The 25,600-nt window shown below is 36.6% G+C and overlaps 1 protein-coding gene and 1 long non-coding RNA gene across 2 annotated transcripts in view; one reads left to right on the top strand and one right to left on the bottom strand.

Moving 5' to 3' along the window:
• LURAP1L (leucine rich adaptor protein 1 like) overlaps positions 1–25,025 on the top strand; it is a 50,582-nt gene extending 25,557 nt beyond the window's left edge. Inside the window, exon 2 of the mRNA XM_082401691.1 lies at positions 24,284–25,025. Within this exon, the coding sequence (XP_082257817.1) occupies positions 24,284–24,658 (375 nt within the window). The 3' untranslated portion in view covers positions 24,659–25,025. The remainder of the gene's footprint in view (positions 1–24,283) is intronic.
• LOC309633184 overlaps positions 1–25,600 on the bottom strand; it is a 1,005,718-nt gene that overhangs the window by 964,135 nt on the left and 15,983 nt on the right. The gene's annotated exons all lie outside the window — the stretch shown is intronic.

Genomic DNA, 25,600 nt, shown 5'->3' with positions numbered 1-25,600 from the left:
TTTCTTGCCACCAGCAACCATTTTTTTTGCCAGTAGCTATTGTAGGTTTCTACCTATATTTGTTTGACTCTTTCTATTATGGATTTTTCTACATGGTTATGGACAATACTATGACATAAAACATACTGGAAAACTCTAAGTCCTATATGTTAAGAGGACATTTTAAAACTATAGGAAAATTAGGACCCAATTAAGACTGCATTGCCTTGATTGTTTTCTTTTTTTCCATCCTTCTCACCTTATGTGATAAGAATTAAGAAAAGTGAACCATCCTATTCCCAGTAGCTCTTTTTAAATGTGGTGACCCATCTGTTGCCATATGCCAGGCATCTGTTTTTATCACCCTCATTTGTGGTCCTTCAAAGCTAAAAGTGATGAATTAACATTGAATTTATGCTAATTTTTACTGCAAGAGAACAGCTATTTGCAAACCATTTAAGCTGGCAGCAGTGATTTTCAGGTGTAAGAGAATATAAGAGGATAAGAATAGAAATCAGCAATGTATTTTTATTCTCAGCTACCTTTTCGAATAGGTGTACAACTTTTAGGTAATTGTAATACCTGCATGGCTTCATTCTTCAAGAGCAAAATGTGAGAAGTGATTCTTGCTTGTAAAATATCTGTTGAATTTAGATCAAAGTAAATATGACATTAAATGTAATAGGGTCGAACTGTTCATGAATGCTTATTCAGGTCAGTGCCTGTTTAATCCAAGTAGTAGAATTGTTTCTTTTTTGAAAAGATGATTCATTTTTATCCAATCCTAAACTATCATCAGAAAGTGTTGATGGACTATTAAAGGCTAATACCACTCTGATCAGAACATAATGTGATATTTCTCAACTTTTTAGTACTGTGGAAATATCAGTGAATTGGAACCAGAAGATAGAGGTGTCAGTACTGTTTCTGCCACTCAGTGGTGATACAATTTGGGGCGAGTCATCAATCTTGAGTCCACGTATAAGTCTCATAGCATATGGTAACCTGACTTGATTATTAACTGTGGTTTCTTTTACCACTAGCAATCTGAGATCCTTATGCCTGTCTTTAAGGTATATACTTTTTGGTTGCATGGAATTCATCATGTATGCATTCAATTCATCTAATTTTTCAATGTATACATGTAATTCTGAAGTACAATAGATATCAATGATATTAGATATTTAGATTGAAATAGCACTGACTTTAAAAATGAAAATAAAAATGTCTTAACTGATGTGTATTATGCAGATTTTCTATCCTGAAGCCAATGTATAAATAATCTTTTTGAGCAAGGGAACAACCAGGTTTTTATTGGAAACATATTCAGTCAGCTTCATTGACCTGCTCAATTACCTTGAATTTCAGCATCCTCAAATGCAGCAGACATTATTTTAAAAATTCAGGTCATTTTAAAAGTAAAGGAGGTAACTGAAATTTTTTATTGTGGTAAAAAAACACGTAACATAAAATTTGCCGTCTTAAGTGTAAAGTACAGAGGTGTTAAGTTCATGTACCTTGCTGTACTACAGATCTCTAGAACATTTTCATCTTGGAAAACAGAAACTCTACACTCATTGAACAACTCCCCTCTTCCCCCTTCCCCCAGCCCCTAGCAACTACGATTTTACTTTGTGCTTCTAAGAGTTTGACTACTTTAAATACCTCATGTAAGTTAAAATTATGCAGTACGGTTGACCCTTGATCAACAGGGGTTTGAACTGCATAGGTCCACTTATACATGGGTTTTTTTCAATAAATACCAGAGTACTATGCCATCTGCAGTTGGTTGAATCTGCAGATACGGAACCATGGATAAAGAGGGTCAACTATGGGACTTGAGCACCCTCTGATTTTGGTATCCTTAGTGAGTCGTGGATATAGAGGGACAACTGTATTTGTGTTTTTCTGCCTTGCTTGTTTCACTTAGCATAATGCCCTCAAGATTTATCCATGTTGTAGCCAATGACAGAATTTCCTTTTTTTTAATGGCTGAATATTACACCGTATGTGTATCACATACACACATTTCACATATCACATTTTTTTAATCCTTTCATCTCTTGTTGGACATTTAGGTTGATTCCACCTCTTGGCTATTGTGAATACAGGTATCCCACATTTTTCAAAAGTTTGCTTTTGCTTTTACAGAAGACCTACACTAGTACTGTACCTGTTTTTGCTAACCAAAGACATATGGAAAGGGTTTTTCCTTTTACAAAAAAAGGTAATTGCTTCTACCATTTATGACATTTCAGCTTAGGAAAGGTTTCATAGGAATGTTCTACTTTTGGATAGCTGAGGAAAGCTGTAATGCTGCAATGAACATAAGTCATTCTTTGAGATTCTATTTTCAATTCTGTTGGATATATACCCAGAAGTGGGATTGCTGGATCACATGGTAATCCTGTTTTTAATTTTTTTGAGGACCCGCCGTACTGTTTTCCATAATAACCAACATTTTACATTCCTAGCAATAGTGCCAAGGGTTCCAGTTCTCCACATCCTCACCCACACTTCTTATTGAGTGATTTTTTTGGATAGTGGCCATCCTATCAAGTCTGAAATGATACTTCATTGTGGTTTTGATTAACATTTCCCTGAGGATTAGTGATATTGGGCATCTTTTCATATGATTATTTGTCATTTGTATATCTTCTTTGGAGAAATGTCTGTTCAAGTCCTTTACCTATTTTAAATCCCATTATTTGCTTTTTTGTTTTTATGTTGCAGGAGTGCTTTGTGTGCTCTGGATATTAACCCCTTTTCAGATATGTGGTTTACAGATATACTACCATTTCATAGGTTTCCTTTTCATTCTGTTGATTGTTTCCTTTGCTCCACAGAAGTTTTAAAGTTCGATGTAGTCCCATTTGTCTATTTTTTGCTTTTGTTGTCTGATCTTTTGGTGTCATATCCAAAAAACAAAACAAAACAAAACATTGCCAATCCAATGCCATGAAGCCTTTCCCTTAGGTTTTCTTCTAGGAGTTTTATACTTTCGAGTCTCATGTTTAAGGGTTTAATCAGTTTTGAGTTAATTTTTGTAAATAGTTTAAGGTAAGAATTCAACTTCATTCTTTTGCATGCATATATCCAGTGTTTCCAACACCATTTGTTGAAGAGCCTATCTTTCCTGCATTGTGTAGCCTTGGCACCCTTGTTAAAGATAATGTGACAACACACAGAAGGTTTTATTTCTGGCTCTCTATTCTGTTCCGTTTGCCTCTATGCCTGTCTTTATGCCAGTACCATACTATTTTGATTACTGTAGCTTTGTAACATGTTTTGACTTCAGGAAAAGTGAGGTTTCCAGCTTTTTTTTTTTTCTTTCTGAAGATTGTTTTGGCTGTTTAGGGTCCTTTGAGATTCCATATGAATCTTAGGATTTTTTTCTATTTCTGCAAACAATGACACTGGGATTTTTATAGGGATTGCACTGAATCTGCAGATCACTTAGGGTAGTATGAACATTTTAACACTATTAAATCTTCCAATTCATAAATACAGAATGTCTTCCCATTTATTTGTTTCCTCTTTAATTTATTTCAGCAACTTTTTGTAGTTTTCAGCATACAAGTCTTTCACTCTCTTGGTTAAGTTTATTCCAATGTATTTTCTTCTTTTTGATGCTTTTATAATGGAATTATTTTCTTAACTTCCTTTTCAGATTGTTCATTGTTACTGTATAGAAATGCAACTGATTTTTGTATGCTGATTTTATATCCTGCAACTTTGCTGAATTTGTTTGTTCTAACAGTTTTGTCTGTGTGTGTGTGTGTATGATTTAGGGTTTTCTAGATATAAGATTAATTCATCTATGACCAGAGATATTTTACTTCTTCATTTCTGACTTGAATGCCTTTTATTTATTTCTCTTACCTAACTGTTCTGTCTAGTACTTCCAGTACTGTTGAATAGAAGTGGTGAGAGAGGGCATTCTTGCCTTGTCCTTGACCTGAAAGGTAAAGCTTTCAGCTTTTCACCATTGGGTATGATGTTAGATGTGGGCTTTTAATACATATCTTTTATTTTGTTGAGGTAATTTCCTTCTATTCCTAGTCTGTTGAGTGTTCTTATCAGGAAAGAATGCCAAATTTTGTCAAATGCTTTTTCTGCATCAATTGAGATGATCATGTGTTTTTTGTCCTTCAGTCTGTTAGTGTGGTATATTTGATTGATTTTCCTATGTTGAATCATCTTTGCATTCCAGGAATAAATCCTACTTGGTCATAGCATATAATCCTTTTAATTTATTTTTTAATTCTATCTGCTAGTACTTTGTTGAGGATTTTTGCATCAGTGTTAACCAGGGCTATCCATCTACAGTTTTCTTATTGTATGGTATCTTTGACTTTGGTATCAGGGTAATGCTGCCTCATAAAATGACTTAGGAAGTACTCCCTCCTCTTCAAGTCTTTGGAAGAGTTTGAGAAGGATTGTTCTTAATTCTTCTTTAAATGTTTGGTAGAATTCTCCAGTGAAGCTGTCTGTTTCTGGCCTTTTCCTTGTAGGGAGGTTTTTGACTGATGATTCAACCTTCCTACTAATTATAGGTATAGGGGAGAAAAAAGTTTTCCTTGACCCTCTTAGGCCCCCAGCTGGGTCTGAAAATTAAACTGACAAAGACATAGTAACAGGAGAAAAGCATACAAATTTGTTTATTTAATATAAAGTTTATGTGACATGGGAGCCTGCATAAGGAAATGAAGACATGAAGAAATGATTAAAACTGAGTATTTTTATGTTAGGTTTGCTGAAAAGTGGACAATCATGGAGAAATATCATAGGTCGAAGAGTATGAGCTCAGTATAATAAACTGGAGGAAACTTAGCAAGGCCTGTTGGTTCAGATTCTTTTCAGCGTACCCTTGCCTTTGAAGATAAGGATGCTTCTTTCCTCTGAAGATAGGGAAGGCACCTCTCACCTGAGAGTTTCAGGACCTGTTTCAGGAGAAGAGTGGGGAAAGGTGGTCAGAGTGACCTTCCTGCTTCTTCTGTCTTCTCAAGCTCCTTCAGCTTAATATATTCAGTATACCAAGGTTCCTTTTTTGGAGGTAGCCTGTTACGAATGTCATCATAGGCCTGTTTAGGCTTTATTTATATATGGTTCAGTCTTGGTAGGTTTTATGTTTCCAGAAATGTATCCATTTCAACTAGGTTATCCAATTTGTTGGTGTATAATTGTTCACAGTAGTCTCTTATAACACTTTTGATTTCTTCTGTGGCATCAGTTTTAATGCTTCCTATTATTTCTGATTTTTGTTATTTAAGCCTGCTCTCTTTTTTCCTTAGTTAGTTTAGCTAAGGGTTTGTCAATTTTGTTAATCTTTTAAAAAAGCAACTCAGTTTCATTGATTTATTTTTTATCACTTTTCTATTTTCTATTCTGTTTATTTATGTTCTAATTTATTTTAAATTTCCTTCTCTCTGCTAATTTTGAGTTTAGTTTGTTCTCCTTTTTATAGTTCCTTTAAGTGTAAAGTCAGATTGTTGATTTGTGATTTTTTTTTTTTCTTTTCCCAATGTAGGCATTTACTGTTATAAAGTCCAGGAATTAACTAAGTTTTATTGAACACCATTGGGCCAGGCTCTATGCTATGTGTATACATTATTCCATGCAATTCTTCCAACCATACTAATATAGTAATCCAGTAGGTAACATATGCCATCTTCTGGATGAAAACATTGGTATAGAGAAAATACTAAGTAACATGTCTCATTGACCAAAATCTAAGAGCTAATTAGTGGAATAATTGTATTTTATCCCTGATCTTTCAAGATCCAAACCCAAGTTCTTTCTAGGATACCAGTCTGCCTGGGGACACCATTTTCCTACACTGTTTAAGTTTGGAACTTCATAAAGATGTAGCAAAGAAATGCCCAAATATACTGAGTCAAAAAGGAAAAAACAAAATAAAACAAAAAAATCTATTGTTCCTTAGTTTATTTAGAGAAAACGGTTAGGTAAAGTGTTTCTGTAAAGTGATATTATCAATGTATGAGCAAGAATCTGTTAAGATTATCTGAATGTCGAATAACTTTGTAATTTTCACAGTGAAAAAGACGTAGTGTCTGGATGGTAGTCTTTTCTTGACAAGCTTGAACAGAAACTGATACCTCTTAATTTTGACTAAGCATAAAGTTAAGGTGTAAAAGCAACTGAAAATATTTAGGGCTTTTACGTAATGATACGGATCAAATTCTTAGCCTTGGTACAAAAATATTTTCCCATGAGTTGCATAAGCTGAGAATGAGATCTCCTAATTATGATAATCATATTGCAATTCCACATAGTACCTTTTATCCAAGAACATCTAACCACTCCACAAGCTATAACGAATTGAGTCTAGCTGCATCTCTCTGAAGTAGCATGAGATATTATTTTGAAAGTGGTTAAGTATATTAAAGATGGCTAAAGCTGTCAAGAAAGGTGCTCAGAATGAAATGAATCAGGAATCATCATGTATCTTAGGAATCCATATCCTTGTTCCACAGAATGGAGCACCAGGCTATTTGTTTTTCTTCTTAAGGAAAACGAGATTCTCAAATCATCATTCATTTAAAGAAATTATTACTACATTAACTTCTAAAATTGCTATAAGGATACAATTTAAAAAGGAAATCTTGCCTTAAGAACTTTTTAAAATGCACTCATTTAAAACATAAAGTGTGTTTAGCAATTAAGTTGAAAGGCATGTAACAAACTTCTTTTGTGTTCATTAAAAAAAAAAAAAAAAAAAAGGCAGCATAAACATAGACTTCAGAGAAATTTAAGTATGTCCCTAAATAGGAAGTCAAAACTCAAGAGGAAGAACATATTTGTCATGAGAATTTTAAGAACAGTAAGACTGCGTTTATGGGGAGGAAATGGGAGATCAGAATAAGAATTTGGAGTCAAGACCTCTGGGCCTTTCTGTGTCATATGCTTGAAAAGCATTTCACCCACATCTTTGCTCCTGATTAAAAAATGGAAAACAGCCTTGCTTCACATGTACAAATAGACTTTTTTTGAATTCTCAGCCCGATTCCTCCTAAGAGAGAATATCACTTTGGATTCAGGAGCGTGAAGTAGTAGGTTATTTACAGTTTGGCAAAACTCTAGAAAAAGATGCACAAGATAAAGGTGGCCTGGTGTCAGTCTAAGCTCTAGTCCTTAGCTAACTTCCCTACACAGCCAAAGTGTTTTCTTCAATATCTTTTGTTGTTGCAATTAGCAAAATTTTGTCCACACTGAAAATAGGCCTGAGATACTAATGAAGCCCCATGAAGCTCTTCTGAGGGCAGCTTAGAGTCAGTGACCCACAGCATAGCAGTGTGATGATATTCTGATCAACAGCTTCTGCTTAAGACAATATGGTGAGCTTTTCTACGGCATGGACTCTCACAGCACTTCCTACCCTTGCTCAGCACTCTAGACTCTCCATAACATGCCTCCAAATTACATTCTCACCTTCACCTCCAAAAACATTCTTGATCCTCGGCACCTCTGGTTGGCTTGCCACTTCCCTGATCAGGAAGTGAACTTTTACATCTCTAGTCTTTGCCTATTTTCTTCATTACAGGCTCAAATTATAATGTCCTTCTTGACATAAGCCACCCATATTCATCTCTCTCTATCCAAATCCATCTTGTTCGTCATTATGCAACTGACATAGGTCTTCTTTTCCCAAAGAAAATTAATCCATACTTATTCTCTGCTACATTACCATATACATATGGACCAGTTTTTTGTCTCCCTCACCCGTTTCTTCATTCAGCATAACCTTTGTTGATTTGCCATGTATTGAATACTAATAATCCCAGTCAGAAACTAGGATTAATGGATAGGATAGACCCATTGCACTGGAGGAGTCCCTGCTTATCACTTCTTTGTCATTTGTCGTTGCATTTGACTATTATCACTATATCTGTTTCTGCCATGTCTTGAAAAATTCTCTGCCTTGAAAGATCCCTTAATCATGTGTAAACTCTTTCTACCAATGCAGTCATCTCCCAGAATCAAACTCTGGGATCATTCCAACAGTGTTCTATTGGAGACATGGGGGAAATTTCACTTTTCTTTGCAAACTGTATACTGATCATATACTATTAATGTGATATTTTGGAGAATCAAGACATTTTAGGGCTGGAAGGAATCTTAAAGATAATCTCCAATATTCTTACCTAACAACAGGAAAATGTAGGCATGGGAAGATTAGGTGACTTATTACAAGTCATAGGTTAAGTTACTAATGGAACCAAAACTAGAATCAAAGTTTTAGGTTTCCTTGTTATTCTCAACAAACTACCCCATCAATGGCTAATTGAGTCACAGGACATCACTGCTATAAATAAATAACAAGTCAGCCATCACCTCTGTTTTAAAGGCATTGTATGTTATTTCTTCCAGAAATAGATCAGTGTAGATATAAACATGACAAACTACATCACATTCAAAGAAGAGCAAACTCTTACACATCCAGGTGAAATCATCTAATTAGAGTAAAATTCTAGGAAAATACTAAATTAGAAAAATGAATATAGTTTTTGAAGCAATGTCATTTGAAGGGCTAAATAATTTCATTTAAAATAAATCAAACACAGTAATTTTTCAAAATGGTATCATGCAAAGGGGCAGTTTAAACACTTTAATTTCTAAAAGACTAAAGGTAGAAGCATATAAGTTTAGTTATTGATAATCTTTGGTGCCAGAGGCATCATTAAGCTATCTGCAGAAAATCTAAAGGGCTCAATAAGATTATGAGCACTGGATCATCACAGTACTAGATATATGCTGAATCACAGATAATCAGAGAGAGAAAGCCATTGGAAATAAAGAACACAGGCGTGTCCAGTCATTTGCTGTGGCTGCTGATCTAGCAAATGGGTGCCTTTGCAGAGACCCTAAAGACTAGCTTGGGTGTAAAAGATATATAAAAAATTTACCCCTGAATTTGGGGTCTTATCTTGGGAAGGTAAATTTAAAGGATTAAAGTATTATTAGAATAGATTTAGGTGTTGGATTAAAACACAAGCATATGTGCCTGGAAATAATGAATGGTCACAGTTTGGAGTTAAGAATACAACACAATTTTTAAGTAACTTTTTTTTTTTTTTAATCAAGGACATGCCAAAGTCAACACAAAGAATGGAAACGTTTCAGGTTAGATAAGGAATCTCTGCTATCTGGGCAGATTACACAGAAGAATAACCTTTTACTACCTCTTGTTAAGAGCAAACTAAATTCTTCTACACCAATTTTTCATTCCAACAGAGGGAAAAAAAACAAACAAGTTCTAGCTTTGCATTAATAATAGTAGTAATTTATCCACAAACTACTTTATAAAATTATCTCCTAACATATTGTCTAAATATCTTTGATAACTAAACTGTTTATTATTTAATGAAATTTGTTGTTATTCATTGTTTTAAACCTATTTTTTTCTTCTAATAAAGATTTAGATTTAAAAAATTTTATCTCCTAATTAGTCCTTCAAAACTGAGCAAATTTTACCAACATTTTTACACATTTTATTGCTTTTTTTCCAGAATCATTCTTTGTAGATATGATAATTCAAGGCAAATATAGTTTGGGTTTGTTGGCATATTTACTCAGTTTCTATTTCAATTCAAGCTCTGTTCTTTACTATCTCCTTTCACATTCTGAAACAAACCGTTTTAACTGAGAACAAAAATACTCTCCTCTTTGATAAGCAAAAACATTTAGTTATAGTTCTTTGCCATGTTTATTTCTAGTTTAATCTCAACAACCCATATAAGCCACAATTTTTAATCAAACTTACTATTCGTTCAGAGAAAAACTGGAAAGTAATCACTGTCATACATAAGCATTTTAGGAGACAAGCAAAGCTTACACAACTACATTGTAAGATCTCCACAGCCAAAGGCATACCTTTAACACTTTTGTAGATGGAAAAATATGTTCATTAAAATGACCCAAAGATATAGTCACTTTATTACTGTTAAAATTAAAAGCAAAGATATACATAACAATTGGTGTCCCATGTTTAAATATTCTATTTTCCTTAGAAATTACAGATGTCTATAGATTTTTAGTTATTAACTTGATTTATATTAAAGTTCTAAAATTAATAAATATCTTGCAAATTATGTTTAAACTGACACAGTACAGAACATAATTACAGTTGAATCAAAAAGATTAAGAGTTATAATGCAATATAGTTGAATACGTAATTGCATGTTTTCTTAATCTCAGTATATGGAAGAAACATTAGCCTATCTCACAGTAAACCAGTATAAGAAATTTAGGAATTTAGTATTAACTGGTCTCTTCATTAGAAAATAAATCCAAATCTTAAAAAATAAAATAAAATTGTATGTTTAGTCTCCATACTGAAAAAAGCAAGGAAAAGGTATTCTGTAATTTATAACCTAAAATTACCAAACCAATTCATGTCTAAAGATTCACTTTGATGCTCCTGCGATAACATCGTGAGGAATTTTTTTTTCCTTAAAATGTCAGTACATTCAATATACTAGAGTTCGATTTTTTAATTTTCTTAAAATTCTGGGAATATTAAAATTTTGCAAGTATTTATTGTGCCTCTAATTAGAAAATTCTCTTTTTTCCTAAGAGACTTTATAATTTATTAGTATACTCTAGAAGTAGGGAAATATTTCATTTTCTTATCAATGAGCAGTAAAAGGTTTTTCTCAAATAAATAGCCACCAACAGGACTTGAAACTTTAGTTCTACCACCCCAGGCACAGGGCACTAGAAAATGAAAGCACACATTCTCAAAGAGTTACTCTACTAATCAATGGAAATAATATTTTGTACATAGATTTGAGCACACCAAAGGACAAACAAACAGTATAGAACGACTAACCATATTCCTTGTCATCTCTCACCCAACAGAGAATAGATTCCCATCATCCTAATAGAGATCTCCAAGTGAACACATCATGAAACCAGATTGCCAATTAGAGCTACCCCAAATTGGGAATAATTTATAGATTATATGACCTTGAGTGGCCTAGGGGTTCAGTACACAAGTCCCTGGAATTGGCTGTTTCACACATGTTTTTTATACAGGAGAGTTCAGTACCCAGTTGTGGAAGTGGATATTACCTAAACAGTAAGTTAAGCAAAACTATTAGCCAAAAATCCAAAACAATAACAACAAAGCAAACAAACCAGAGTAAAAAGCACCAAGTCAGAAGAAAACTGAGAGTCAGAGAAGATAAAGTTCAATTGCTATTTGTGATTTCACTCCAGAGGCCACTTCCCGGGCAACTCTGTTTAACTAGTTCCAGTAGGTGAGCACACTAGGCATCTTGATGGCAACCTCCAACCCTATCAAAGTGTAATTATTAAGTAGTTGGAAACATGGCTCTCGTACAAACAGAGGGAGCACGTGTTGAAGATTTATTTAGCTCATTTAATGAGAGAAGCATCAAGATGATATAGCTGGCCCAAAAGAGAGGAATAGTTTATATATTTTCTCAGGAAAGACATATGAAATAATCTGGTTAGAGACAAAACTGTTTAATGTCGAGCAGGACAATAAAACCATAACTTGGAGATTTATTTTTTTTTCACTGGACAGAAATCATTTTCATGTCTTCCAAACACAAATCTACAAGTCAACTTACAACTTCATAAATCTGGGCCAAATTAGTAGTAAATTATGGGTCACACAAAGGTATCTCCCCTTAGATAGTTAAATTATGCTTTGGTAGGCCTCTTAGGTTATGCTCCAGCACATCACTGAAGAGACATTTAAACTTGAGCTCACTGATCTTTCCTTGGCTGTGTGCAGTCTACTGATACATTCACCAAAAGCATTCTTCATTTATATTTTAGTGTTTTTGATTTATAGCATTTCCTTTTGATCCTTTCTGCAAATTATCTCTCTGCTCACATTACCCACCTGTCCTTGCATGTTGCCTACTTTCTTCATTAGATCCCTTAGCATATTAATCATAGTTATTTTAAATTCCCAGTCTAAGAATTCCAAAATGTGTGCCCTATCTGAGTCTGGTTCTGATGCTTGCTCTGTCTCTTCAGACTTTTTTGCTTTTTAGCATGTCTTATAATTCCTGGCTGAAAGCTGTATATGATATAAAAGGAACTGGGATAAACAGGTCTTTGATGTGAGGTTTTACATTTATCTGACTAGGAGTTAGATTGTGTTTACTGTATGCTGTAGCTGTAGGTATCAGAGAATAATATTTCCTCTAGGATCTTTTTTATGTCTATTCTGTTGTCTTTGGGTTTTCCTAGAGACTCCTCAAATAGAGCCTGAGGCCTGTAGTACTTTTAGCTGTAATCCCTTTTCTTATGCAGGAACCCTATCAATGCGATGTTAGGTGTAGGGAAAGAGAGGCATTCTGTAGTCCATGATTAGGTCTCAGTCTTTTCGTGAGCCTGAGTTGGGCATTTCCCTTCCCCCAGGTTAGTTAGGCTTTGGTAAAAGCCCAGTCAGTGAGGCTCTGGTAAAACAGTTTCCCTCGACAGCAGGCCTTGTGAAGGAGAACAGAGAGCTCTGGGAATATTTGGGAGTGCTCACGTTCCCCCTGTCTGTTCCAGCAGCATCGGGGATAGTGAGAACCTGGTGGGGCTGCAGGAGGTAAAACTCATGAAAGTGTGGGGCTCCCTGTGAAGTTTTTAACTCTCAAGCTAGTCCACACTGAATCTCCAGCACTCATCAATTAACAACTTTAAGTCTTCCTACTGATAATTGGCTCCAGATGGGCCTTCTGATTCTGGGCATCTGTTTTCAGGAAGCTACGATCCTCTGTATCCACCTCTTTGTCTCCTGGGGGCAGCAGTTTACCCTGTGACCTCAAGTCTCTGAGGGATCTAAGAAAAGTTGTCGATTTTCAGTTTAAGTTTCTTTCTTGTTGGGAAGATAGGAGTGATAACTTCCAAGCTCTTTATATGTCAGATTGGAACCACAATGAGAATAATAATCAGCTTCACAGATTTGTTGTGATAATGACATTAAATGTATCAGATAAGTTAATGTTTAAGGCATGGCATATAAGTAGCAGTTAATAAATGGCAGATATGTTTATTAATATTCCTAAAGCTGTTTGTTTGTTTTTTTTTTAAATGAGACAAAATCACTAGATAAAAAAAGTCAGTGTATGATCAGTGAATGTTGGAATACGGCAGGTGTTTCTCACTGGCCGCTCTTCAGGGTGTGAGATCACTGCTCCAACTTGTGTCATCTGGAGAGCCCTGCCCAAATTTTCCCAAATGAAAATATTTAGTCAGTGTTTAGGCATCATATGAAAAAGAAAAGAAAACTAATCTTCATCATAAAGTGAAATATTCCAAATATTACCAAATTATCAACATTAAGTAAAAACATGAATGGTTCTTAAAAAATGCCAGTGCCTCAGTTACATTTCCTATGCAAAAGGACCATTCTACAGAAGGCCCTTTCTAAAGAAACTGGGTTAATATATGAAATACAAAGTCTGGCTCATAGGAGGCACTCAATAAATACAGGGTTTATCCTTAACCTAATCTCCTCCTTCCTTTCCCCTAGTGAGGCCAAATTAAAGTGAATTCTTCGAATTAAATGAAGAATTTTGAAAAGCAACAGTGTAATTTAGTGAATTTGTCAATATTGGAAATTCAAAGATATTAGTATAGTTAATCTTAGGGCATTCTAATTTCTTAAACTATATCTGAATGTTATTATTTACATTTATTATCTTATACCCTCCATTTTATGACCATCAAATTATAGGGAGTATTATTTATAAGTGATATCTATTGAAAGCATCATCTGTGTCACTAAATACCAGAGATATCATTTGTCATTTCTCCTTGAGGGTAATAAACCATCTTTTCTTAGGGAGAAGAAAGGTGGTCCTATGGGAGATGCAGATGGTGCCTCAAGAAGACCTTGAGTCCCTTGAACGTTTCTTGTCTCTATCAATAAACATTTAACTACTTACTCAATTTTTTACCTTTTCAAACTATAAAACAATGTATCAATAGTGTAGCATTCCAGAGACATGGTGGTCCAGCACCTATCATCCAAAATTATCCACAAGTAGAAAGACATCTAGATCCTTGCTACTCATAGTGTAGCCCATATACCAACAGCATTGGTGTATTAGCTATCCCCACTGCATAACAAATACTCCAAAACTTAACAAGGTAAACAACAAACGTGTTATCTCACAGCTTCTATGAGTCAGAAGTCTGGGCACAGATAAACTGAGTGACTCTGGATTAGGGTCTCTTCCAAGTCTGCAATCAGCACATCAGTTGGGGCTGCTGTCACTTCAAGGCTCTATTCAGGGATCATCTGCTTCCAAGCTCAGTCACATAGCCAGTAGCACTTGGCAGGCCTAGCGCCTTGCTAGCTGCTGTCCTGAGATATCAGTTCCTTATCATGGAGATCTCACAATAGGACAGTTCACAGCCTGGCAGATGGCTCTCCTCAGAGCAAGTGGGAGAGTATACCCAAGACAGAAAGCACAGTCTTTTTGTAACCTTTTCTCAGAAGTGACATCCCATCATCTTTGCCATATTCTATTCCTGAGAAACTAGTCAATAGGTCCAGTCTGCACGCAAGGGCAGGGAACTACACAAGGATGTAGATCCCAGGAGAGAGGGGGTTTATTGGGAGATATCTTAGAGGCTGCCCACCTGTATTGGCATCCACTGGGAACTTGTTAGACATGCAGGATCACAGAACTAGTGAAGAGAATCTGAATTTTAACAAGATTCCAAGGTGATCCATATGTCAAGAAGCACTGCTCTAAGGAGCAAGGGCCATGTGCTTTATTCTGTTGCAGAGGCTGCTTCCTCACTTAATTTTACTCACTGGTTAATGTTACTTTCTAACAATTGCAAAGATTAATTTTCCTTGCAACTCAGTTCTCTCATACTCAACAAATAGGAAACAATGTAGGGTTCCTGTAGGACTACTGGGCTGCAGAGAGCAGATTAGAAAGAGTTGAGGGACTGAGGAAGAGAAAGGGAGCAAAAGGACTGTGCCAAACAGATCTAATATCAATATCCAGTAATTACTGAAAGAGAAGATTGAGCATTTGTACAAGGAGGGACGTTCAGGACCATGGGAAAAAAGGACTAATGTCCTATTCCCTCAACAGCCCCTAAGTGCATTGCTGAATAATTCTGAATTAGAAATACTCTGTTTATGGTGGTGACTTCTTACTACTTAATTCTGCTTGGGTCTACTTCCTTCTGTTTACCAAGATAGAGAAGTTCACAGCATATTTTAGAAATTATAATATAGAAATGCAAATACTTAAGTGAGTTTTAGACATCTTGATTATTCCCTTTCCAAATACATTTTATATCTCAATGATGCTTAAAGAACAATCTACATTCAGTATTTGAAACCTTTCCATAAAAAAACACTAGTAACTTTGGTATAAATATTTTATAACTCCCTCAAATTCTTCTTAGGGGAAAAGATAAAATTCCATTGAGCTTTTAATCCTCTATTTAAAAATGGCCTAAGGGGAAAAATGAAAATCTCTAATCTACTTATCACAAGCGCAGTAGACTAGGGAAAGCCTCTATTCTATACCTTCAGTGGTAGACTGGAGCCGACTCCTACTGGGGTGTGGGAGATGTTTGTTAAGTTTTTAGGAGTTTTATATACTAGTTTTTAACCACAGTCACAACTAAAACTTAAAGCATGTATATAAACCTACAAATTAATAATTTATATGAAAAAACAAAGGTAACAAATACTCAAAATCATCATTTTGTAATTATTTTCTACATTTTACGATTAATTTTTTTTTTAGGTTATTTAAAACATTTGTTGTATCTACAGGGTTTTCACACTACATAATGCTGTGCTACTAAGGATCTCTTACCAACCCTGTTTAGTGACATCACAATGGTAGCTTGAAACTGGCCATGACAGTAGTATTTACAGCACAGAAATTGGAAAATGCTATAAATCAGAACTTGACTTAATTTTGTTGATTGTCCTCAAGACAGGGAAATGTTAATACTACAGATTCAGCTTAAAAGTGTGTCATGTCCTTTGCTATTACATTATCAAGAGCACAAAAAAAAAATTGGTAAATACTCTTCATGCAGTCAAAAACTATTATCCAGTTCAGCAAAATTGCTCCCATCACTGACAAACCAGTAAAGTTCAGACGTAACCCGCGCTAAGGCTGAAACCGGCTTCAGTTTAATGAATATAATTTGTACTAGGGTGAAAAATACTTTAACAACAGATCACGTATCAGATTTAAGGATGAAAAATTATTTAGAAAAGAGTTAGTGGATTGGGATCAATTCTGTGTGTCAAATTATGGTTGAAACTGAAACCCCAAGTTGCTGTACATACAAGAATTCAACGAAAATGAACAAAAGCAGTCTCTGAGAATCAACTAGTTACAGTATATGGAATTTATAATGAAAGGTACTGTATATTTTAGTGTTATTTGTGAAGAGTGTGCTACACCCCTTTTGTATCAGAACAGTTTCTACTACATGCATGTATGCATGTTTGTGTGTGTGTACGTGTGTGCATGGTTTTGCCAGGGAGCCAATTATTCAACATCTACCAGCACACCACCCTGCCTCCTTCCCTCCCAAGGGAAACATGGCCACTACAGATCACGGAGGGGTACATTACCATATCCTAGTCTTCCATGTAAAAATATCATTTTAAGTTCTAAATTTAAAAAATGCACATGCAGAGAGAACATTTATTATAAGTTAGTGGAAACACTTCTTGGCTGGTCCGTGTTCTGCTACAAATGTGGGGAGTCCATGTTTTAGTGACATCATTCCAGATGAATTTCAGCTCAGGTGATTTACAGTCTCTTACATTAGCCAAAATTACACTTTGCATATACATATTAAAAGCTCTCAGGAAAACAATTTTCACTGTACTAGGATATGGAAAAGGAATTGACGTCATAGGCATCTAAGTATCAACTGGACCTAAAACCTGACCGAATAAGGCTGAAAAGCTCTCTGTCTTACTTTGGTAATCAGAGGACTCACCAGCAGACACTATACAGATCTCATGAGCAGGCCTGGTGGCAGGAATTTCTGTTCAAGATTCAGGGGAGTCACATGTGCCCCTTTCAAATAAACCAGATGCAGCATTCTAATTTATCAGAACAACATCAATCGGTCAGCTGTGCTGATGATAGTGTTTTTATGTAGTAATTTAGTCTTTGGGGAAATTACTCTTCTGTGAGGTTTTAAGAAAAAAGTGAACTGTTTTAGTTAATGTTCAATTCCACATAAAAACAACTCAAATGGAGGAAGACAAAGCCGACTGATGTAAAAATGGAATCCTTTGTTGCCCAATTCAAAACAAATTCTGTTGTAAACTTTGAACTGGCTAAGAAAGCAGAGGAAAGCTTTGGCAGAATAACACTGACCTGTAAATGCTACAGGCTCTTCTCCTAAAGCATTCTAAACCAAAAGCGATGGGTGCAAATATTGTAGAGTGTCTTCTCAGACTGTAAAGAGACAGCGATATCCTTATGGGTCCTCTGAGAGAACAGTTAGAGTGCTTTAGAATTAAAGCTATTAATAAAACTGCTGGAAATTTCAAGGATGAGTAGGCAGAAAATCTTCTGTATTCATCAAACTGAGGATGAGGATTTGGCAAATTTGAAGAGGGAGCAAATTTAGACACGAGGAGGTTATATAAAGGGAACATCCAGATAAACTGGGATAAACTACTGGAAAACAATATTCTAAGCACCTTTACAGTAGCTCTTTAAATGAGTACACATAGATGCTTTTGACTTTTTTTTTTTTTTTTTTGTATATTTAGAAATAAATATGGCTAGAAAAGAGGCCTCCCACTAACTACAAATTTGAAAAAATGCTGATTGGTTTCTTCTACTTAGACACTAGGATTAGGGCATAACATTGAAAGGTAAATCTTATTTATTTTCCTTTCTTCATGTGCATGATTATGAACTTGCTTGCAAAGTAGTCTTCTAATTCATATAACAGCTTTCTGGACATTTGGGATTTGGGTCATGGATACTGTGGATTTTATAGTAGGGATTTATAACTGGGGGATGGCTTGCTTTTATCTGATTAGTCAATTCCCATAAATAAAAGGATAAAAATGGTGCAGGAGAGCTTTGTGAGAGAGATGAACACACGGCGCTGTGCAAGCCTGCATGATGACAAGGTGGAGTGAGCAATGTCCCTATTTGGCAGATCCATCCAGCAGCTCATGCGCACATTTCAGTTAATATATAGACCTATTAAAGATGATATGTATGTTTATCTTGGAGTAGACACAAATACGATTTTTAGTGAAACTCAAATGGCAAGAGCTAAAATTACTATTACCACACAATTTCTGATAAGGTGATTAAAATTCACAGAGAGCTCAAACTTCAGCCATGAGTTTTTTACTAGCTAAGTAATTTGCCGGAGATGGAGCAGCAAATTGATTGGTCTGTCTCCTGTAGAGCTTGCATGGTTCCCTAGTAGTGGAAACAATTTTGTAATCAAAAGGCCACAGGAATGACAAACAATCAGAGACTATGTTAGAATGAAGGGTAATCCTGAGACAATCTGATCTACAGAATCTTCTTAGCAAATAACATTTTCAATGAAACCTCAATATAAAAAGCAGACAAAAGTGATAGGTGGATTCCTCAGTTGAATTAAATCTTCATTATTGGGCAGAAATTAGTCTTTTTCACAGACTGCTTTCCTACCTTCACTGGATCCTGTGGCTGGCTCACTGGAGCTCAGAATAAACCCCCAGGATTCTTCTTCATGTATACGTTAGTTGTATATGCCAAGCCACCTTGCCCAAAGGTCAACAGGTAGACGGTGGCAGTGGCAGGCCAGAGCCCTGTCCTGTGTTCCTCACACCATCACCAAAGAAGTCAACTTAGTTGGCAACTCCCTGATTAAATGAAAATGTGACCACTTCCTCTCTTTCTTGGATTCCACTGAGCTAATTCATAGCCTTTGTATTCTTGCGGTATTAAAATGATAGTCTGGACAAAAACATAGGTCTGGAAAAGTTTGTTATTAAGAATATTTGCAAGATCTTTTCTGACCCACCTCCTAGAGTAATGGAAATAAAAACAAAAATAAACAAATGGGTCCTAATGAAACTTAAAAGTTTTTGCACAGCAAAGGAAACCATAAACAAGATGAAAAAACAACCCTCAGAATGGGAGAAAATATTTGCAAACAAAGCAGCAGACAAAGGATTAATCTCCAAAATATACAAACAGCTCATGGACCTGAATATGAAAAAAAACGAACAACCCAATTAAAAAGACCTAAATAGACATTTCACCAAAGACATACAGATGGCCAAGAGGCACATGAAAAGATGCTCAACATCACTAATTATTAGAGAAATGAAAATCAAAACTACAATGAGGTATCACCTTACACCGGTCAGAATGGCCATCATCACAAAATCTACAAACAATAAATGCTGGAGAGGTTGTGGAGAAAAGGGAATCCTCTTGCACTGTTGGTGGGAATGTAAATTGATACAGCCACTATGGAGAACAGTATGGAGGTTCCTTAAAAAACTAAAAATAGAACTACCATATGACCCAGCATTCCCACTACTGGGCATATACCCTGAGAAAACCATAACTCAAAAGGACACATGTACCCCAATGTTCATTGCAGCACTATTTACAATAGCCAGGACATGGAAGCAACCTAAATGTCCAACGATAGATGAATGGATGAAGAAGATGTGGTACATATGTACAATGGAATATTACTCAGCCATAAAAAGGAATGAAATTGGGTCATTTGTAGAGATGTGGATGGACCTCGAGTCTGTCATACAGAGTAAAGTAAGCCAGAAAGAGAAAAACAAATATCGTATACTAACGCATAAATGTGGAATCTAGAAAAATGGTACAGATGAACCTATTTGTAGGGCAGGAATAGAGACATAGATGTAGAGAACGGACATGTGGACACAGAGGGGTAAGGGGAGGGTGGGACGAATTGGGAGATTAGGTTTGACATAAGTACACTACCATGTGTAAAATAGATAGCAGTGGGAACCTGCTATATAGCACAGGGAGCTCTGCTCTGTGCTCTGTGATGACTTAGATGGGTGGGATGGGGTGGTGGATGGGAGGGAGGTCCAAGAGGGAGGGGATATAGGTATACATATAGCTGATTCACTTCACTGTACAGCAGAAACTAACAGAACATTGTAAAGCGATTTGACTCCAATAAAAAAAAAAAAAGAATATTTGCTCTTTCAAGACCCCCCATTTCAATTTCTACCCTAGATCCAGTTCATTGCTTGTTCAAAAATGACATGAAATTTCAGGCTTCATTCAGTCTAGAGTTGAGAGACCTGTTAGGCTACATCCTAAAGCATGAGAGACTTATGAAGTACAAAGATGGAGTGCATTGCAATAACTGTAATGGCCAGAGTGGACAAGTGAAGAGGAAAAGAGGAAAGGACATTGACATCTGTTTGGATCAATGAATGAAAACCTTACAAAAAAAATTTTTTTGGTAATGTCCTATTTGTTTGTTCCCTTTAACTTTTTTCACCAAGTGTTCACAGAACAACTGCGCTGTGCTAGTATCAGTTATTACCTTGGAACAAACAGAGTAATGTTTGGAGTGTGATTCACCCCATGAAGTCCACTTCCTTTCAGAGATACTATCTTGTGATCTGTACATTTAAGCTAGGAATAACCTTGCCCCAGTTATTCAGTGTTTGAATTCTGTGAATGAATGGGAATGGGATTTCATACTGGATTTGCTTCAGTGTTGCAAAGCTCTTTCCTGAAGTTACCTTATTCTTTCCCTTCAAGTATCATATCACAGCAAAACCCAAGGGAGGGGCATTCCTGACAGATGGTTCAACCTGAAGCCATCATTCAGCCCTTGGACAAATACTAATTGTATACCTACTATGTGTCAAGCACTCTTGTAGGTCTTGGGCACAGAGTGGTGAACAGGACAGACCAAGTCCCCTTCACTGTGATGTTTACAAGCTCATGTGGGATACAGAAAATAATAAGTAAAAATAATAAGCAGGATGATTTCCACTAGTCATAAGTATTATGAGGGAACATAAAAACATAGAAATGTTGTGTACAACTAAGCATGGGGATTGGATACCATGATTGATCAGGAAGGGGCTCTCCAAGGAGGGGTCACTTAACCTCAGACAATGAGGAGTGCCTCCCAACTCCCAATATCCTCAGAGTAAAGCCCTGGGATCTTATATGACCTCAAGTGAGAAAACCACACATATTTCTGCCCAAGGGGCAAGTCTACTGTCTTTTTAATGGATGGCCAGACTTCCTAAGGGCTGACATAGTAACAGTGAGGAAAGGCAGGGCAGCTATTGGAGACAGAAGCCACACTGTGATTTAGTCTTGTGGTGAATTGTTCCTACTTTGAAGGTTCATCAGCAGTAGCATAATCGCACCTTAGTTCCAGGAGAAAGCAGTGTGAAGTGGCCTGGAGCGCCAGGTAATGGGCAGGAAGCCGTGTGAATCAGATGGCCCAGGGCTCCCACGGTGGGAAGCTGTTTACTCTCTCCCCAGGAGGACACAGGGTTAGACACAGTTAAGTCTGTAATCTGTAATTATCAGCCAGATCAACACGTTCTAAGTGACTTGCTTTCGTCATTTTTCCCCTAACAGTGGTTCAATGGCCTGTGAATGTTTGCTTTCAGAAGAAAAGAATTTTTTTTTTATTTAAATAAATCATTCATGGTCAAAGGAAGCTTTTGTCACTTCAGCGTCTACTCCCCTCTCATTCATATTGCTCAACAAAACTGAACAATTTTTATGTGATGCAGCCACTGTGTAGCTCAGACAAAAACTGCTGGAAAAAACTATCCTAAGTATGTTTTAACCCCCAGTTGACACAGTTGCTGGGAATGTGTATTATTATTGTCTCAAGAGCTGAACTTTCTCAGATCCTAAAATTATGACTATTTCCAAAAAAAAAAGCAATGCATGCATAAGACAGACCTTAAGAGATGGACGAAATGTAAGACATGGCTTCTTTAAGGAACTGAAAGCTTACCTGAAGAACCAGTGAGAAGACACAATAATAGGTAGCAACGTAAGTGTAAAAAATTAAGGTATACTGTTAGATACAAACTAAAAGGACGTAGAGGTTAAGCAGGCCAGCAGAAGAGGCTAGAATCAGCAAGTGGTGCTTGATGGAAGAAGTAGGACTTCAAGAATGGGGAGGATCTGGAGAACAAGAGAGTATTTCAAGTGAGGGGAGTAACAGTGAACACGCCCAGAGCTGGGCACACGCGGGAACATTTTCACAGGACAGCGTGGGCACGTGAACAAATGCAGCTGTGGTTCATTTGCGGGGCTGTCGGGAAATGGTCACACTTATATTGCACCATGCCTACACTGGGCACAGCAAGTTTTATCAGCTACAGATGCCTAACTGAAGAATTTTGTAAGACTTTGGCTCCTATTTATTTTCTAGGCTCCTCAGTGGATGTAAGCAAATTGTGGATGATCTGTAAATATTTGTTGTATCGCTTGTAATTTGAACAGTATCTTGATGACTCACGGAGTATGGGGAGTATTTGAATATGAAGACTGCCAGAAAACATCCTTCCCCTACACAACATTACTGCAAGGTCATTGAGACAGCACCACAAATAGAAAAGCATCTCAAGACTTACTAAGTTCTGCTCATGAATACCTCAGAGAGAAATGATTTTCATTGCTGACCCCCTATGCATTTTTGGTGCATTTCTCAGAGAAGATAAGGTAGTCACCCAAGTTACTTTATTTAATATCCTAGCAAAATTAAGGGTTTTTAAACTGTACTTCATGCTCTTTATATTTATACATACATACGTATATGTGTGCATATACATGCACACACACATTTCAACCTATAACCTTACATCTTTGAAGTCACTGTAGAAATTCCATCTGTCCCAATATCTGTTTATCATATTCACTCAATCCAAAGTTCCCCTTCAGTTATAGATTAACTCCTACCCAGGAAATATTTTTACAATATGAATGCATACATTTGAAGACAATAGGCTTCTTTCTCCCTTATGGCTTGAGTCACTCACGACTGAGTGCCTTTGAGAATTCTAGAAACCCACAAATCTGAATTAGTCCTGGGTCTTAAAGAGAGAATTAGCAAAGTCCAGCCTCTTGGGTTAAAGACCCCAACAGAAAAAACTGGAATCCCTTTCAAACCATAATGAGTGTGACTAGGCCCTCTGGTGGCCAAATTTGTCTCTGCCTCCCCATCCAGGCCCTGGCATTTTTGTAGGAGCCTTATTTCTTCAGTTCCAACAAGAACAAGGGCTATCATGAGACTTCTTGCAGCCTCCCTTTCCCCACTTTCCCCAGAACCACCACACCCTTGATGTTAACATATATTCCCATTGAACTGTAGGGCCTACAAAGAAATTCTGCTTTGTGGCTGAGAAGACAGATTTCTCTGAAGTAACTTAAAACCATCAAAAAGACTATACACCTAGAAAGCCCTTTGGGGAGTTCTAGAACCTTCCCTGAGTCTCATATCCAATTTTGATTGGGACTGCCCTTGACAAATTTGAAGCAAATAATCAGATCTACAGAAAACATCTGTACATCCATTGTGTAGAGTGGATTGGCCTTGTGTATCAGCACACTTTTGGATTCAGGGAATATTAAAACACTTTGGTTCTTCTTAAAAATAAAAGCATTATTCAGCATTATATATTTGTCAATATAGTCATAAAAAGTACAGACCTTTTCTGTACTCTTAACTTTCTTTTTTGTAGATTTCAGTTTCTTCATCTATAAGATGGGGATAAAAATAATAATACCTATGGCACAGGGTTACTGTTATAATATAATGAGTGTTGAGGTTTTGTAATGGTGCTTGCCACAACATCACTCAAAAAATAGGAGCTGCTGCAATGACGATGATGATTCCTTAATTTATACACATTCCTCTTCTCCCCACCTCTCAATATCCACACACATAGTCTCAATTAACATGGATAAACTATTAATCTGGCCAGAGAGAGAATAAGTTTCTTGACAGAATCTGACATTCAATAGGTATTTCCAGGCAGCTTGGTTAGGGTCAGGGATGCAGTTGGAGTTTTATCGTGCTTTTGGAGCCTGATTGGGGCTGACAGGAAGTGAGTTCTTTGATTAAGACGCCTACCATTGGTCAGCAGTTTTCAAAAAGATCCTGCACTCAAGTGAATTGGTATTTATTCTATGAATTTAAAATCACGGACTGCAGAAGACAGAATTTAAATGCCTTTCGGGTCTTTCAAGAACATCGTATAACCGGCAGGTCTCTCCTCTCTCCCTGTCCTCCGTAGGTTAACCTCAGAGCCACAGACGGCAGGCTCATGCGCCAGTTGCTCCTCATCAATGAGAGCATTGAGTCCATCAAGTGGATGATTGAAGAGAAAGCCACCATCACCAGCCGAGGCAGCAGTCTCAGCGGCAGCCTGTGCAGCTTACTGGAGAGTCAGAGCACCTCCTTATATGGCAGCTACAACAGCCTCCATGATGGCAGCGACGGGCTGGATGGCATCTCCGTGGGGAGCTACCTGGACACTTTGGCAGATGACGTCCCAGGCCATCAGACCCCGTCAGACTTGGACCAGTTCAGTGACAACTCAGTCATAGGGGACGCACACGCACTGCACAAGCGTCCCAAATTGGATTCTGAATACTACTGCTTTGGCTAATGACCCAGTTTTTTGCATGGGATTGGTGTGCAATTAACTTGTATTTATCCTTCTTCTCCGCTGCTATATTTTTGGTGTGATTTTTTAAAATATGACAACCTTTTAAAAAGAAGCTTATTTTGAACGGCTTGATGGTATTTCTGTTGCTCCTAGTATTTCTCACCTGGACTGATTTATCTTTGTCTCTCTTATGTCTCTATTTTTATTTATTACAGCGATTTTTCTCCCTTCTTTCACAGTGGCACAAATAAGGTAGGGGGAAAAGAATAAGCAATAGTTATGTTTTTGCTTCTGTTTTCAGAGCAAGGGGTCAGGGATTACAAGATAAACTTTGCTAAATTTTACAATAAACCAAAGTCTGATACTAGCTAATTTTGTTGCTTGTATTCTTAAATGTTTCAAAGATTCATTTTTCAGAAGACGCTGAGGTTTATTACTGTTTGTATGTTAGGTTGAACAAAATGCTTGGGACAAAGCTAGGCATTATTTCTAGGCCACAATGTCCTAGCGTGAAATCAACAATACTGTTAGTCACACACTTCTCATGACAATCATTTGGAAGCCCCAACTCTATGCAATCTGTTCAGTGAAATTTGCTGTTCATAGATCAGCATTTTGTCATCAGTGATTCTAACTCAAGCTGTAGACTAAGTTGTGTAATTATATATATGATTCTCCCAAATTTCAAAGAATAATTGAGATTAGGTATGGAGGTGATTAGAGGTTAAGGTGTCCTAAATTTAATTGTATTTTGAGATTTTGTTGATGCTTACTGCATGCATTTTACAATTCTAGGATATATAAAGACATAGATGCATACAATGGATGGATGGATGGATGGATGGATGGATGGATGGATGGATGGATGGGTGGGTGGGTGGATAGAGTGGGAAGTAGAATCACTATTCCCTTAAGAAGTCTAATAGTCTAATATATCCTTTC

Source organism: Balaenoptera borealis, assembly GCF_965194805.1.
Source record: "Balaenoptera borealis genome assembly, chromosome: 8".
NCBI classification, from domain to species: Eukaryota; Metazoa; Chordata; class Mammalia; order Artiodactyla; family Balaenopteridae; genus Balaenoptera; species Balaenoptera borealis.
This window is presented reverse-complemented; position numbering and strand designations above follow the sequence as displayed.